Source organism: Megascapheus bottae, unplaced genomic scaffold, assembly GCF_031878675.1.
Source record: "Megascapheus bottae isolate mThoBot1 unplaced genomic scaffold, mThoBot2.hap1 HAP1_SCAFFOLD_81, whole genome shotgun sequence".
Taxonomy (NCBI): Eukaryota; Metazoa; Chordata; class Mammalia; order Rodentia; family Geomyidae; genus Megascapheus; species Megascapheus bottae.
The window spans coordinates 811,613-829,663 of NW_028327393.1; the positions used below are offsets into that span (position 1 = coordinate 811,613).

Genomic DNA, 18,051 nt, shown 5'->3' on the forward strand with positions numbered 1-18,051 from the left:
TGTTGGTAGGTATTGCATTGAATCCGTATATAGCTTTTGGTAATATTGTCATTTCATGATGTTAATCGTACCAATTTGCGAGCATGAGAGGTTTTTCCTGTTTTAATTTCCTTTCTTGGCTTTTTTTTAAGTTTCCTCTCTCAGGTTTTAAATTCTGTTTTAACTTCCTTTCTCAGATTTTAAAATTTTTCATTATATAAGTCCTTCACATCTTTGGTTAAGTTAATTCCTAGGTATTTTTTGAGACTATTACAAAAGGAGTTACTTTCTTGATTTCACCCTTGTTTTTCTCATTGTTGGCCTACAGAAAAGCTGTTGGTTTTTGTGGATTAATTTTATACCCTGCTACTTTGCCAAAGTTTAAGATTAGCTCGAGTAACTTGGGAGAGATTAACCTCCCCACAAAACAAATCCTGAGGGACCAGGAGTGTGGCCTAGTGGTAAAGTGCTTCCCTAGCTTGCACGAAGACCTGGGTCTGATTCCTTGCTACACATATATAGAAAAAGCTAAAAATGATGCTGTGGCTCAAGTAGTAGAGTGCTACCCTTGAGAAAGCCCAAGGACAGTGTTTAGTCACTGAATTCAAGCCCTGGGACTGGTAAAAAAAAATCCTCAAAGAAGTAACCACACCATTAATAAGTGGGCTAAACACTTAGAAAGAGACTTCTCTGAAGAAGAAATAAGAATGGCACATGAAGAAATGTTAAACATCTTTGGCAATAAAAGAAATGCAAATCAAAATGACGTTGAGATTCCACTTCACCCCAGTTAAAAATGGCCATTATTAGGAAAAAAAATTTAACAGATCCTGGTGTGAATGTAGCCAAGAGAGAATGCTACACTGTTGGTGCCAATTTAAACATGTTCAACCACTCTGAAAAGAAATATGTAGGTTCCTCAAAAGAATAAATACAGAGCTCCCCAGAAATCCCACTCCTGGCCATTTATCCAAATGACCACACTAATGTTACCAGCATAATCATATTCACTGCAGCATATTCACTTTACTATAGCTAAGTTATGTAACCAACCCAGACGTCCCTCAGTGGATGAAAGAATCAAAAAATGTAGTATATATACACAATGGAATTCTTTCTTTCTTTCTTTCTTTCTTTCTTTCTTTCTTTCTCTCTCTCTCTTTCTCTTCTCCCTTCCTTCCTTCCTTTCTTTCTTTCTTTCTTTCTTTCTTTCTTTCTTTCTTTCTTTCTTTCTTTCTTTCTTTTTGCTGGCCATGGTGCTTAAACTCAGGGCCTGGATGCTGTCCCTGATCTCTTCAGTTCAAGGCTACCACTCTACCCCTGGAGCCACAGCCCCAGTTCTGGTTTTCTGGTGGTTAATTGGAGATAAGTGTCTCATGGACTTTAGTGCCCGGGCTGGCTTTGAACCACAATCCTCAGATCTTGGTCTCCTGAATAGCTAGGATTTCAGGCACAAGCCACCATGCCTAGCTTACACAATGTAATTCTATGCTTCCATCAGAAGAATGTCATCACCTCATTCATTAGGAAATGGAAAGACTGAAAAAAAATCATATTAAGTGAAATAAGCCAGACCCAAAAGAACATAGGCTCCATGGTTTCCCTCATTTCTAACAATGAGTATATGTCTAGGATTATCCTAGCAGAACAAAATAACTAAGTAGCTATGCATATATGACCATATGAATTAAAATGAACTCCAAGATATGGAAACAAGAGGGTGTGTGTGTGTGTGTGTGCATTCTATTTGCAGTTATTTCTTTTTTCCTTCATCCCCATTCCCTTTGGCTTATCCCCTGTTGTCACTGTTTTTAATTTTGGTATTCTTTGCCTTGTATATAAATTTATCTGACTTGGGAAAGAGAAGGGCAATCACAGAAATGGTGGGACAAAGGACAAAATAATGCAACAGAAATACTCACTAGACACTATGTTGGAAATGAACTTTACAATTTGTGCCGAGAGATGGGAGAAGTGATAGAAAATGAGGGAGGGATAACACTGCTCAAGAAGAAATGTGCTCATTCCCTTACTTATGTAACTGTAACCCTCTGCATATCAACTTTACAATACAAAGAAAGTAAAATGGAAAAAGATATGAGAAGAGGTTACCTTGCAGGTACAGACCTATTTCAAAGACTTGGGAGTGTGTCTCACACCTTAAGGATTAGCCCATTCACAGCCTTGGCTCAGCACATGTGCTCAAGCACCAATTCCTCCCTACCTTTCTGATGCCCTCTGAAGTGTTGGACACACAATTGTCAGCCCCTCCATTCTTGCTGATAGCCCTCCAGAGCTCAGCAAATGTACTGTCCTGCTCCAGGGGGTTGGTGCCTTTAGCTCGGAAGTATTCATAGACAACAGAGTCTCGCACAGTGCCATAAGGCATCTCTACTTGCTTGGACAGATCCTGGAATGTCCTGAAATGCCAGAAAAAGAAAAAGGAAAACAAGCAACAAAGCATGAGTATATACTGCATATCATACACTGCAAAGATGGGAATGGTCTGTGATTTCTTCCTAAGATCCAAGGCCCACCCAGACCCACTCACAACCATTGCCTAACAGCATAAGTAGCTCAGCCCAGAGAAGGGTTTTGTCATGCCTCTGCCTTCTACTGTAGCTAGGTTCCCTCAAAGATGCTGAACTTAAAGAACCAGTCTTTCCACTGAGCTTGAGGTATATAAGGAAAAAGTAGACAGGATTCCTGTTTTATCTAGATAAATACTGAGAATATAATATTAATTATTGAATGTTTCTGACCTGAACATTCAAAGAGAATGGAGAAGGAAATAGTCATGTTGGAGAGATTAATGATGATGATGACAATGATAAATGGCAGATACGGGCCACTGACATGTGGCACCAGTACAAGATAAACTCACAGTAGGAGGCTAGATCAATGGAATGGCATTCCTGAAAAGATTTCAGATGTTTTAGAGCTCCAGTCAGTTACTGCTTTTGAGTACCAACCATCAAGCAACTTATTTTTATTTTTCTTGTGTGCATATACCCATACTAGACCTTGAACTCGGGGCCTGGATATTACCTCTGAGTTTTTGTGCTCAAGGCTAGCACTCTAGCTCTCCTTCTAACTTTTTGGGTGTTTACTTGGAGAAAAGAGTCTCACAGACTTCCCTGCCATGGCCAGCTTTGAACTATTATCTTCAGATCTCAGCTATGTGAGTAGCAAGGATTACAGACATGAGTTACTTGGACAGGGATTATTTTTCTTTAATTATAAACTAAGAAACCTGGAGTTTTATTTGAAATTTCATGATCCTTAAGATTTTTTTAAAAATTTAAATAATTGTACAAAGGGTTTTCCGTTCAACAAGTCAGTTTTTGAGTACAATGCATCGCCAATATCATCCCTTTCCCTCATTCTCCCCCATCTTTCATAATCTCACCCATACCTTCATGTCACGGTAGCTTCAGTTTTATACATGTATATTGAATATAATGACTGATTTTCTGCCTTTCCTCTCTCCATTCATCTGTCCAAATTTTGATGGATATTTAAAGGATAGGGAAAGGAAAATAAAGCACTTTTGAAAGCACTGGCTTGTATAAGGAGGAGGCTCAGGTAGCTCCCAGCCAGGTGCATGTTGGGTAGAGTGCCTCCGGAAGGACTATCAGCAGCCTGAGGACAGACATCGGAGCTGGAGAACCTTCTTTTCAGAAGGAGACATGCAGATGCTCCTTGACTTATGATGTACTTATGTCCCAGCATACCCATCTTTTATTGAAACTATCATGAACTGGAGAATACGAACATCATACCTTAGCATTAATCTACCCAATATATGCAGACACTAACCTGTGATTGGATGAAATCCTCCCTGAAGCCTTCTTTTTAACAAAGGGTTAAATATATTGTGCAACTTATTGATTACTTGTATTTAAGAGTTGGGAAAAAATCATAATAAGTGCAGTCAGCCAGAACCAAAGAAACACAGACTCCATGGATTCCCTCATTTGTAATAATTAGTATATTGCTCAATAGCTATGTACATATGACCGTATATGATGATGCTAAGCGAAACAAACTCCGGGATATGGAAACAAGGGTTTTTCTTTGTGAGTGTTGTTAATGTACTATGTGAAGTTATTTCTTTTTTTTCTTTTTTCCCCCTATGTTTTATTCCCTGTTGTCACTGTAACTGATTTATTTGAATTAGGGAAAGGAAAGGGATCAATGAAATGGTAAGACAAAGAAGAAAGGGTGAACCAATGTAATGGCAATACACATAAGAGAATATGTTGGAAATGAACTCTACAACTTGGGGGCTGGAGGAGGGAAAGTGGGAGAAAAACATGGGAGGGGGTAACAATATCCCACAAGAAATGTACTGTCTACCTTATTATGTATGTAACTATAACTCCTCTGTATATCACCCTGACAATAAAATTAAATTTTACAAAATTGATAGCACCACACACTGAAGAATGAGGGCTATTCTCTCTCACGATCACATGACTGACTGAGGAGCATTATACAAGAGGAATGGAAGTTTCTACTTGCCGGGGCCAACCGGCAGCAAACCAGGGTTCGCAGATTGGGGTTCCTGAAATAGGGGGCAAGGACTAGGAAAAATTAGAAGAGAGACAAACAGATGGGGTTCAGGAGGGCTACAGCCCAAATCAGGAGCCACAGCTTAAGAAGCCTGTCGCCCAAGACCGTAGCCCAGTTTATTTCCAGTCTACAATCTTAAATACACATCTTTAAACTAGGGAACTGCCAGGGGCTACATTCCTACAAACAGTATCAAGTCTGAAATAGGTTGAATGAGAAGCTATCAAGTCCCAAACAGGTTAAATGAGAAGCTATTGACACAGCCCAAAATCATGATAAGAGCTTACTTCCTTGTGTACTCAATTGTGCGGGTCCAAGGTCACTGACCCCACAGTCAGTCCCCAACATCTCCCCCGTCTTTATTTTAAAAGAAACACAAGTGCAATTTTTTTTTTTTTTTACTCTTTTCTATACCCCTAATTTATCCTGTCACATTTTCCAAAAATGACTTTGGTCCCTTGGTCTAACGGGGATTGATGGGCGGAGATTCAACTTCTGTGACTTCTTCAAGCTGACTCAGGGGTGTTGTCTCTGTGCTTGACGAGGGACCTTAAGAAGCCTAGCCTGTTTTAACAAGGGGTTGCAAGGATTAGATATTAGGAACAATAATTTACTCCAAACTAGAGATCATATTTGACATTTAACAACTGCACAAACCATCTTTGGCTACAATAGTGTAGCTTACATAGCACCCATTTGCAAAGGCTTTTTCTTGATTGTCTGGGGAACTAAATTTCTGCAACCTTAAACAATGCTTTAGTTGTCAGATCCACAAACTTTCCTGAATTTGTGGCTGGAGTCAAATCAAACTTTACTCAGAACTTTAAACTACCACTATCACAGATGATTGACAAGTTCCTGCCCAGTTATGGAAGGCACGGGCATTAGTAAGGCATACTTACAAACTATTCTATGACCTCCCGGCTCTGATTAATATTGAATGGCCAAGCACGAGTGACTCTAGGATCTGACACCATCTCTGCCATCCATGCAGAGGCTTTCTGCACCTGGATGCTTCGTTGTCCCAGTAGTGTCTCTCCACACAGGGATAAACATCCCATGGGCATTTCACTTGCTTGGTTGCTGGACTTGAACTCGGGGTCTGGGTACTGTCCCTCAGCTCTCCAGCTCAAGGCTAGCACTCTGCCACTTTGAGCTCCAAAGCAACTCTGCCTCAATTAGCACTCTGCTGCCAGATTAGACACCACAGTCTCACAGGGACTTTGCTTTGCCCGGGGTTGGCTCAGAACTGCAGTTTTCAGATCAGTGAGTCCTACAAAAGGCCACGTTACTCCAATTAAAGCAACAAGGTGGTCAACACAGAAATAGTCTCTAAGCATGAGCTTACCTAGAACCTGGTAAAAGCCAAAGTTACATCTGAAGAAGGACTGCTGTACTTCTCCATGGGCTAGCTGGAAGTTATTTTGGTAGTCCTGATTTTCCCTTTTTCTCTTTCTTAAAACATTTAAGACAACTTCACTTTCAAATATTATTCAGAAACCCAATTCTAATGTTCTTTAAAACGTTTACACTTTTTAAACTTAAACACTTAACATTTTAGTCTTCATTTGCATTTGAAAAACCTTTAAGGGCTCAAGGCACTCCCTTTTCTCCAGGTCTCCTTGGGCTCAAGGAACGCCCTTTGCCTTCAGGCCTCCTTTTAGAAGCAATCCAGTAACATGAAACCAAATCATACAGAGATAAACCTTTAAACATTCCTTTAAAATACTAATCACATTATCCACATTTTACCATTAGATTTCTAGTGTCAGTTTGCAAGAAAAGACAGACAGACAAAGTTTCTGACGTTAATGAACAATTTTACATTTAAATCTCTAATACATGTCTCCAAATTTTAACTTAAGGTAATAAATCCCAAATTCCCTAATACCTCTGTGCTAAACAGGATACAATGTTTACAGTGTAAACAGCTGTATGCCTTGCAATAAAATGCAGATTTCAGGATCTAGAAAAATATTTACCAGTTTTTCTTTAAGACAATGCAATAATCCTTTGAGACATAGTAAACATTCAAACCTAATATTTTTGTTGAAGTTTTAAGCTTAGATTTACCCAATTGTCTTTGTGTTTAAGTATAAAATTATCCATTGTTTTATACAGCATGCTGACAATTTAACCTTGAACATGTTCACTCACTCATACACACACATTCACACTCAAAGATCATAAAGCGCGCAAAATTAATATCGGCCGTTCAATTTCCGGAAGTTTGTGTCAAGAGAGTTTTGCCAATTTTACTCTTACAGGTGAGAACCAGGTTCAAAACAAAACTTTTTGCAAGGCAACTTAGCTGGAATTTATTTTTCCAGGGCTTGTTACAACTGCAGACATGGGGGAGCGGCCATGCTAGGCCCAGAAATGTTCAAAAAAAAAAATAACAAGGATGTGTGCTTGAGTATGCACAGAAAACCCATAAGGATCCATACTTAGAAATGGTACCAATTTTAAAGACAAAACTGGACAAGGAAAAACATGTAACACGAACAAGACAGAGAAACGGAGACTTTTAAATAATCAGACATTGACATATAACAAGAAAATTGGACTCAATCAGATACACTTAACACAAAAAACATGAGCTCAAATGAATGTTTTCACCAAACAGTTATTTTTAGATTTAGACATGTCTTGCTGGTGGGACTCTCAGGTATGCCTTGTTATCGACAAGAAACTCGGAAGGGGAGGGGGGGGTCAAGGCGTCCCTTGACCACCCAAGCCTCTGTTTTAGGCCCACAGTGCACCTTTTCAAACAAACAAACAAAAATAAAATAAAATAAAACGCAGACATACAAGGGGGTCGGCCGACTTCTACTTACCTCTGGAGGCCTTTGCTTTTCACCTGGGCATCTTTTACAAAAAAGGTTATTAAGAAGAGGGCTGGTAAAGACAAAATAATGTCACATATTAAATTGTGTAGAGTCAATGAATATGTTAAAAGGTCCCTACATAGTAGTAAAAGGAGGAGAAACACAGCTCATATGAATGTGTGGAACAAGTGGATCAGTAGCAGTCCCGATTGACATGCACAAATAACTCAGGTCCTTCCCACGTCGCAGGATGCACCACTGGAGGGTTGGGGGTGTAGGCCCAGTGAGTCGCTGCTTGGATGGCCACTGTCACTCTCCATGATCCGAACGCAGCGTTCAGGCAGCCAGCGGGCGTCATTTTCTCCTTGTGAAAAAACACATACGTGCCCTCGACCCCAGGTTAGAACAGGATCGGGTCCGTGCCAAGTACCAGTTAGGGGATCCTTCCACTTTACTAAGGCAAAAGCATGCTGCTCTCTTTTTTCCCAGAATCGCTGAGCAGCAGATAAATTATTTAAGTCCAAATTCAAAAAATTTAAAACAAATAAAGCATGATTAAGTATATTCACAGGGGTAGCAGAATACAATTTCCCCTTCTGTATTTTAACAATTTGATGTTTTAGTAATCCATTAGCTCGCTCCACAATACCCTAATCCTAGTCTCAGTGAGCCAGACTGGGGTTGGAGTGGCTCTGGCCCTCCTGTGCTGCTCGGCCTAGTCCCCTAAAGGGGAGGAGGCCTTGATCAAGTAACTGCTTAGTGACCGCAGCACTGGGACTAAACATATACACTCCCATTTTTTCCATGATATCACGACCCCATAAATTAATTGGCAGATGATCCAAGACAAATGGCTGAAAATGACCAGAGTGCCCTTCCTCATCTCTCCAAGCAAGGATCGCACTGCTCTGCTGTGGGTCAGTTGCTTGCCCAACCCCCTGTAGGGAAGTCATAGAGGTTGTCAGGGGCCATTGGGCTGGCCAATGTTTTTTAGATATCACAGACACATCTGCTCCAGTGTCTAATATTCCTTTAAAGGGCTTTTCTTGTATAAATATAGTCATCTCAGGCCTCTCTTGTTTTATGCTTTGTACCCAATAGATATCAGAAGATCTAAATCCTCTCTGTCCACATGGGGAATTAGCAGTCTCCCCGGGAGGTAAAGGCACAAGTATTAATTGTGCTAATTTTTGACCGGCTGGGATCGATACCACGTGTTTCGGGGCAGAGGCCATAACTTTGATTTCTCCAGTAAAATCCTGGTCAATTTTGCCAGGTGTAATCTGTATCCCTTTAAGGGCTGAGCTACTTCGCCCTAACAGCAATCCAGCCACTCCCGGGGGAAGGGGGCCGAAGACCCCCGTGGGGAGAGCTTGTGTCCCCATCTCTGGGGTCAATACTGAGCAGGTGGAGGAACAGAGGTCCAATCCTGCACTGCCTGGGGTGGCATGGAGGAGGCTGGAGACTGATCTTGGGGGGTTGTTAGAAGATGCACTTGTGGCCGGGAAGAGGGAGGGACTGCCCCATGGTTTTGCGGGGCCAGGGGCTGGCCCCTCCTCCAGTTTCCCGAAAGCGGGCGGCCATTGCGATCTGTTCTTGACCTGCAATCTTTAGCCCAGTGCTTCCCTTTACCACAGCGTGGACATGTGCCAGGTGATTTTTCTCTCTTTTGCCTGGCCTGGCGTGGGCATTGCGTCGTCCAATGTCCTATTTGTCCACAAGGAAAGCAACGCCCTGGGGGTCTAGCATCCCGAGAATGCCGCTGACCTCTATATTTTAGAGACTCAGTAACAGTCTTTCCTTGAGGAGCGGCGGCTAAAGTAAGGCCTTGTACATGGGAGGGTCCAATATCAGCACACAGTGAAATAAAGTCCGTGATTCCTCCCTTATTCCTATGGGGTCTGATAGCCGCCTGACAGGCGGCGTTGGCATTTTCATAGGCTATGTGTCTAACTATACTCTCCCTTGCATTCTCATCTTGTACTAGGCAGTCTGCAGTCTCCATTAATCGAGACAAAAATTCTAGATAAGGTTCATTCGGTCCCTGTTTAACTTCTACTAAATTTTTTGTACTATTGGAATTGCGTAACTTTTTCCAAGCCTCTCTCGCTGCAGCATTTATTTGTAAATAGGCCTCCTTTGCATAACCCAATTGATCTTCGGTGTTTTTATAGGTTCCCTCTCCTAACAACTGATCAACAGTGTAAGGCAGGTTCTTAGACCTATTTGTTTCAATTTTAGCCCGACACTGTGCAGTGAACTCTGTCTCCCATAATAAGTACTCTCCTGCACTAAGGCATGCTCTGGCAAGCCGCTTCCAGTCATTTGGGCATGCAATACCAGCACACGCGGCCTCCAATATTACTTGAGTAAAAGGGGCAGTTGGCCCATATTGGGAGCAGGCATTTTTTAAATCCTGTAATAGTTTAACAGGAACAGGCTGATGGTATACTTGTTCATCATGATCAACTAAACTAGGGAAGCATCGAGGCCGTGAAATACCTTCCCACTCTCTAGCAGCCTGAGTCAGGTTTAATTGCGATGCACTGTGCCTGGTTGTAGTGCCTGTTAAAAGGGACTTGTTGCTAGGGCCTTTAGGCTTGCCTAAAGGTTGAGAAAGGGATTGAGGCCGTAAGGCTGCAGCCGGAGGCGGTGGGTGTGAGGGGTAAGGTTTAGAATCAGACACCATAGTGGCCTGAGGGTCATATTTCTTTCCTACTTCTGGGGGGGCTCTCTGCTCTGTCCCCATTTTCGATAGAAGATGTAGCATTTCTTCTAACTTCTTCTCTATCGTAGCCACCCGGCCCTCCAATGACTCATCATAACTTTCCTCCTTGGTATTCAAACCTGAATTCTGATACTCAATATCTACTGGTTGTTGTTCCCTTTCCAAGATCTCACTTAGACTCTCTTGGGCTGCGGCATATGGCTCAGCCTCAGGTTCTTCAGAAGGGTCCTTTAACTCATAAAGTTCCCTTAAATCAAGATTAAGTTCAGCATTTTCATGTAGAGGATCTATGTATTCACTTACTAAATTCCATACAGTAGCAGCCTCTATTGGGGTCTTCTCGGGGCCATATACATCATAATAATCTAGAATTCTTTTTCCTATCCGCTGCCAGGCTTTTTGGAATTCCTCCTCTATAGACCTCGGGCATGCCTCCTCGACAAACTGTAGGAAGCTCTGAAGCACCCCTTTTTCCACCTGCGTTCCATGGGCTTCAAATAGGCCTGTTAAGATCGGTAGAAATAACCCATGGCTATTAGCTTGACCCATAATTTTTACTCCTGACTATACTCTCTTAATAGTCCCACGATGTGTTACTCACCACGGGGAGGGGTCCTTCACCTTCGTCCCAGATTTTCAGGGTCCCTGTTCAGGCGCCAGATGCCGGGGCCAACCGGCAGCAAACCAGGGTTCGCAGATTGGGGTTCCTGAAATAGGGGGCAAGGACTAGGAAAAATTAGAAGAGAGACAAACAGATGGGGTTCAGGAGGGCTACAGCCCAAATCAGGAGCCACAGCTTAAGAAGCCTGTCGCCCAAGACCGTAGCCCAGTTTATTTCCAGTCCACAATCTTAAATACACATCTTTAAACTAGGGAACTGCCAGGGGCTACATTCGTACAAACAGTATCAAGTCTGAAATAGGTTGAATGAGAAGCTATCAAGTCCCAAACAGGTTAAATGAGAAGCTATTGACACAGCCCAAAATCATGATAAGAGCTTATTTCCTTGTGTACTCAATTGTGGGGGTCCAAGGTCACTGACCCCACAGTCAGTCCCCAACACTACTGAATGTTTTGTGCTAGCATACTATCAGAAAACAAAAGAAAGGAAAAGAGCCTGAAGGAGCCAAGGCAGGAAGGCAGGCAGGCAGGCAGGCAGGCAAGGCAGGCAGGCAGGCAGGCTGAATTTGGAAATATAATATAGCTACTAAGAGGGTCACTAACATGGAAGGATCATGTTTCAAGGCCAGGTGAGGCAACCAATAAGCTATATGTGGTGGTACAAGACTGTAATTCCAGCTATGCAGGATCCTCCTACAAGAAGGTGGTCTTAAAAGTAATTAGAGCAAAAATAAAATAAGATAAAAATAAAATAAAATAAACTCATACTGGGAGCATGGCTTAGCCTGTTGAGAGAATGTTACAGTTCTTATTTATAAAAGCAAAAATCATGGTGGCCATCCAATCTATCTAGCCAGGCTGTAATCTGATGACTCTGGGTGACTCACTGCCTGAGACTTCCCCCTAGGGTATTTAGTTAAAGAAAAGTATCCATTTGTTCTAGGAACAATTATCTTGCTTTCAATCTTTAAGAAACTACCAGGACTTTGCTATAGTTGTTTTACACACACACACACACACACACACACACACACACACACACACACACACGCCCCAAGCATCACCTTTGCAGGGAATCTTTGAGCAGTCAGCACAGCAATCCCAGGTAAATTTTCCAGTTATTTCTTCTAGTGACTCTGGCTGAGGCAAGTGGCTGTAGCACAGCTCCTCCAAAGACTATCTTTGCACTCACTACCTTCACACCCCAACCCTTCTTTACATATGCCAACCACTCTGCTGTCTTTCCTCTCTTGCCAAGGTTTTATCTTTTAAGTCACTCTAGCTATCCAGCACCCTCTACCCAAAAGCCATAGCTTGGATCTGCCTTAAAAGGCTGACCTAAGCTGGTGACCCCCTTTCCTAGTTCTCTCCCCTTGCTTCATTCTGAAATGCCCCTGAGTCTGAATAACAAACATTTACCAAGGTAAATCCCATTTCCATGCTTTCTAGATAACTTCTTACCAGCCATAAGCTGCTAGGCAGACTAGATAACAACTGGGCTATGCAGTTATTAAGGGCAGATTTTAAAATGACAAAAAGATACAGTTTAAAATAAAGCCCACTTGAAAATCAGCTTCCCTTCCAACTCAATTACATTCAGGCCTCCTGCTCAGAAGCTCCTTATACTGAGAGATGCCCGCTTCCTATTGGCTGCTGGGTCGTTTTGAGAAATGTTGCCTTGGCAACATGGAAGGCCCAGACACCTGACCCAGGAAGTGGAGGATGCAGTGTTTCTCCCTCTCAGACATCAGGAGTGGCCAGCAGGTTGCCAGCCTGGGTGTTCCAGTATCCACTACATGAGATGAGACAGGGACTCCACGGCCAACCCTGCCCAGACTATGGAGACCTTGAGATTCAAGATGAGTGAAAAGAAGGGAGGGAAACAGTGGGCTTCCTGATTTGTCACTGTGGCTGGTCAGGAATGGTGGTCTCAGCAGACAGATGACAAGCTGGGAAGTCTCTTTCGTACCACAGTAACTGAAGGCACTCTCCTGCCTTGACATCACTTTGCAAGACAGAAGTCACTTTTCTTTAAGTCTTAATCCAATGCTCTGACTATCATCCACCGTCCCCCAAGCAAGGCTCACAGTTTGGGGCACTTCTACTGACCCAGGGCAGCCAGATTTCCTTGACACTATGCATCAGACTCTGGACCTACATGGTAACAGAAGAGAACCATCTATATCCTGAATGGAACCACAAACAAATCTCCAGACTACTCCGAAATGTCAACAGGCCACATGTTTAAGTTATCAGATCACAACCAACTGTTGAGTCTCCTCGAATCTGTTCAGCCAACTCCTAACAATTATCTATTTCATAAGGGCTATAATTCTCCACTTTCCCCCATGATATAGGGAATCCAGGCATCCTGTCTCGATTCTCTGATATCACGCCCCACCACCACCCCATCCTTGGCTACGACCTCGGTTTCAGCTTCAGCCATAATTTACACTTGTCCCCACAGTTGGACTGACTTCACAGCTCTAGGGAAAATGCATTGACCTTTGAAACCAGCAAAGCAATTCCCCTAGTGAAGGGAGCAGGACTCAGGTCTTCCCTTGACATCTCAGAGACTCACTAGAGGTACTTCCTGTGTAGGAAAATTCGCGCCCATAAACACCAGCATCAACAGCACTGAAGCAGAAAGAGAGATGGGAAGAGAGATTTTCTTTGTCAGTGAACAGTTGCTGGGAATATAGAGACCCCCAGGGCTGTGGCTTTCTCTAATGGCACCATGGCAGAAAGGCTGGGATATGAAGTCCCTGGGACTTACCTTGCACATGTCTTTGCCAAAGGTCTCGCTGTAGGTGGTGCCAAGGATTTCAAACTGGACCCAGGGATTCGAGCTGTCCTCCTGAAATTCCATCACACCTGTGAGGCCAGTGATATGACCCTGCAGGGGACAAGGGAAGGCCACTAGTGAACAAGGAAATTACGGGTAGAGTCAAAATATGAAGCAGGACCACCACTTCCCAAAGTATTTACAGGAGAAATCCCCAAGACTTGCACCTGTCATTCATACAGTGCACTGACAGTTCCTGCTACATGCCAGACACGGTGCTTGCTGTGAAATAAAGCAGTAATAGCATTTGTTCCTCCCAAGATATAAACTTCCCCTTGTGACCCAATGCAGGTGCTTCTTTTTTTCTGATGCCAGAAGGATCTCAAAGGTCACTGGGAACCATATTTGACACACAGCCTTAAGTTGCAGGGCAGTAAATGAGAGCATTACTTGGGAAAATATAGCTTTGTTACCTATGCCAGCTTGGAAAAATTTGTACCCATCCCTCCCCACACCCCAGCTTCAGCCTGAAATAAATCTATGCCACAGAGTCAACAGCACTGAAGGAGAAATATACAAATAAATAAGGCATGTTGTCAGAGGCAATAGTAGCCCTGCTCTCTCTTTAGCAGCTTTGTGAGCTCCATAGGAAAAGCAGGGCAGTGAGGGCTATGGTGGTCTCATCCCCATCAGTCTTGTAAGTCTGGGGTAGGGTATCACTCAACCTTACCACCAATGAGTACTGAGAACACAGAGACTGAGCCCAGGAGAAGCCCAGCTTTATCCTAGGCTGCAGTAAATTCAAGCCACCACAGGAACATGTTTACTACTATCTAAGCCATGTGCAATTTATCGTAACTAAAACTCTTTAACACTATAGATTTCTCTAAATACTCTTTTGAAAGCCTCTAAAAACCAATTCACTCTAACAAGTCTTGTGTGAATTACTCAATTTGTTTCAAACCCAGTCTTCTACCATGGCTTCAAGTGGAACATGGCCCGTGGGCAATGTATGTGCACAGGAGCACGCACGTACACACACATAAACATGCTGAGATCCCAGATGATTGGCACACGACAGCATCCACCAAAACTACCTCTGGTGTAAACAGTGGCAGTCTTTTTGGTGGCATAACAGACAGACAGAAGATAGGCATAGGAAGAGACATAGAATTGGTGGTGGTCTCCAACCTTTCTAAAACCAGGTCTCCTTGAATTAAAGTAGAGGCAGTAATAACACACATGCGTAGACGCAGCTCAGCCAGCTTTCAAATGTGGGGACAAGAAGAGTGACAAAATAGAAACCTGAAGAGAGGACTAAGGAGGCATATAAAGCGCTCAGTTTCAGATCAGTTGCTGCATGGACAGAGTGAGATTGTGAGGAGGGACCTGTCTCCAGTCTTGGCCCACCCTGGAAGTATACTCCTTTGTACACACCTTTTTGATGGTGTCTAGCATGGACCGCCCTCCATTCCATGGCTTGGTGGATTTCCGGATGCAATTGAGGCTGGCCATGCTATGCCACTTCCGGTCCTCTAACTTCCTGTGGAAGGCGTTGGCCAGCATGAGAACGCTGTCATACAGGTAGAGGTTGGAGATCTACAAAAAAAAAAAAGGAGCAATTAGACATTTTTCAATTGGTCCAATTCAGGAGAGAGGGGGATAAGCCAGCAGAAAACAGCGATAGGAATTAAGACACGGTGATTGATAGCTATCCACCAGCCTCTGGTTCCCTGTGTTTCCTCAACAGCTCAGTCAGGTGGTAGAGTTCCAGAAAGTCAGACCTAACCCTCCAGGAACAAGATTGGCAAGCGGACTGGCACATCAACACAGAGAACCAGCAGGCACAACACCGTGACTGAGGCTTTCGAGCAGACAAGTAACTTGCTCAAGTAACATAAAGCAGAGAGAGAGGAGGGTTAAGAGGGTAAAATGAGGGCATGGCATGGGCAAAGGAAGTAAGTGGTGTAAGAAGGGGCCCTCCTAATAGGTCCTCAGGCTATCCCAGGACTCTTGAGAGATGATAGAGATTTGGGCTTGGGCACTGTGGCTGAGCTTTCTTGTTTAAGGCTGGCACTCTACCACTTGAGCCACTGCTTCACTTCTGGCCTTTTAGATGCTGAACTGGATGTATGAGTCTCAAGGACTTTCTTGCTGGGTCTAGCTTTGAATGTAATCCTCAGATCTCAGCCTCTCAAACTGCTAAAATTACAAGTGTGAGCCACTGGTGCTAGGAAACAGTCTTTTCATGATAATTTAATCCTATGTTATAACTTAAAGCAGCCACAGACATATCAGCAGATGAAGGCAGCTATGTACCATTAAAGCATTATTTTCTAGCCAAGCACTGGTTGCTCACAAACCGTAATCCTAGCTACTCAGGAGGCTGAGATCTGAGGATTATGGCTCAAAGCCAGCTGGGGAAGGAAAGTCCTTGAGACTTTGGTCTCCAACTAACCATTAAAATGGCTGGAAACAGATCTGTGGCTCAAGTGGTAGAGCACAAGCCTTGAGCAAAAAATGCTAAGGGACAGCGCTCAGGCCCTAAAATCAAACCCCAGGATTCTCTCTCTCCCTCTCCCTCTCTCCCTCTCTCCCTCTCTCTCTCTCTCTCTCTCTCTGTCTCTCTCTCTCTCTCTCTCTCTGTCTCTCTCTCTCTCTGTCTCTCTCTCTCTCTCTCTCTCTCACACACACACACACACACACACACACAGAGAGAGACATAGAAAGACGGAGAGGTGCAAAGTCCATGCTGGACAGTCTAGGACATCTCACTCGTAACAATCAATGGTCAGTCAAAGTGGGTCAAAGGGACCAGTCAATGTACACCTAAACAGCAAGTAGCCTACTAAAAATATTTCACACAAACATCACTAGATAGAAATAGGAGACTATGTCAGCCTCACTGAACTCCTGGGAAGATCAAATAGGCTTCTTGGCCTGCAAGAAGAGGCCCTGTGATCTGCAGCCTTTCCTCCTCCACCAGTCCCCACACCTCAGGCATATTCTTTGCCTTAGCTTCATTTCTCACCCGCCTTGACTCTGGGTGCCTCAAATGTTAAGCCTTAGATGAGAAGCTTTGTGGCAGGAATTACCCTCCAAAACTGAAGCTCAAGTCCATCAGGAGCCAAAGAGAAGGAGGACAAAGCATCAGGCCTGGTACAAAGCTCATGCCAGCTCCAAGGGCCATTTTCACCATGACACAGCCAAACAGAACTGACTGTTTCCCCTGCAGGTGCCCTTCTGTCCTGACCATCCCTGGAGACTCCTGTCCTGTCTAGAAATGTCCACTTTCCTTGCCGTGGTTATCATGGGACCCATGTGTGGCGCCTCTGCATACCACTTACATGAATGGGAAGTGGGTGGAGGAAAGACAGCTCTCATGGTAGAGACAGGGTGTGTCTGGGTAACTGATCAACCCTGACCCAAAAGCTTGGTCTCAGGCCAAAGGGCTATCTATAGTGCATTAGTGTCTGGGCTGTTCCTCTGAAGACCTGCATAACACAGGTGCTTACATGACAACCAAGTCTAGAATTGCTCCCACCTGGGAACTTGACTATCCCACATGGACCCCTGTCACAGAACCATGTCCCCAGTGAGCAAGACTAAACCCCACCCACTTCCTTCCATGGCACTCCTCAGAAGCTACCACCACTGCATAGACATACTTTTGCCCTTTAAATATAAAGCTATAAAGGAGAAATTTTTATAAGGATATGTAAGGCTTGGTATGTATTTAGGTGCTTTCAGTGTTGGTTTTTCTTTTTGCTAAAAGAGTAATAACTCAAAGCTGAGAGTCCTTGATGGTCTGAAAATTTCTCAAGACATTTGTGAGACTCTCAGTGAAAGTAAAACTAAATCGCTTCGTGCTCTTTAGTCAGCTAGAACCCTTCGACCTCCACCCCTACCTGAATACCACTTATACATTATCAGCGCAAGCACACAGCACTGCCTCATGTTTAGCCAGACTAGCACTTGATTGAATTTCTCTCCCCTCCCAGCATTTCTATTCAGGACGAACTAAAGCGCTCAGCAAATACATGAATGCAGAGAGGCTTGCAATATAGAAGAAAAAGCAAACATGACTCAGAAAGGCCAAAGGAAGCCCTTCGTCCTCCCACAAGTGTGTCTGCTTGGAAGAAAGAATGAATTCTAGTTCAAAGGAACAGTCTTGAGCAATGCTCTTTTCCAGGCATCGATAAGCCTTCCCACCTCCCCCATATCACCCTTTTCTATGGGCTTCTACACATTGTCAGTTCATAAATGTGTTTACCTCACCAAAATCTGAGGGTTTTTTTTAGCTCTTCCTAGTTAATGTTTGATAGATATGTACATAATGAATAGGCATATGCATGGATAGAAAGATAGATGGGTGGATAGATGGGTGAGTGGGTGGATGGATAGATAGGTGATAGATGTGTAGATTAATGAGTAGATGAGTAGGTAGATGGATATGTAGGTGATGGATGGGATGTAGGTGGATGGATAAATGAGTAGATGCGTGGGTGGTTGAGTAGGTGATGGATGAGTGGATG

At 43.5% G+C, this 18,051-nt stretch overlaps 1 protein-coding gene across 1 annotated transcript in view; it reads right to left on the minus strand.

Moving 5' to 3' along the window:
• Positions 1–2,330: 2,330 nt before the first annotated feature.
• LOC150039914 (glutamate receptor ionotropic, delta-1-like) overlaps positions 2,331–18,051 on the minus strand; it is a 77,760-nt gene continuing 62,039 nt past the window's right edge. The window contains exons 4-6 of the mRNA XM_090327517.1: positions 14,954–15,115; positions 13,508–13,627; positions 2,331–2,399 (exon numbers count right to left, since the gene is read on the minus strand). Coding sequence (XP_090183643.1) covers positions 2,331–2,399; positions 13,508–13,627; positions 14,954–15,115 — 351 coding nt within the window. The remainder of the gene's footprint in view (positions 2,400–13,507; positions 13,628–14,953; positions 15,116–18,051) is intronic.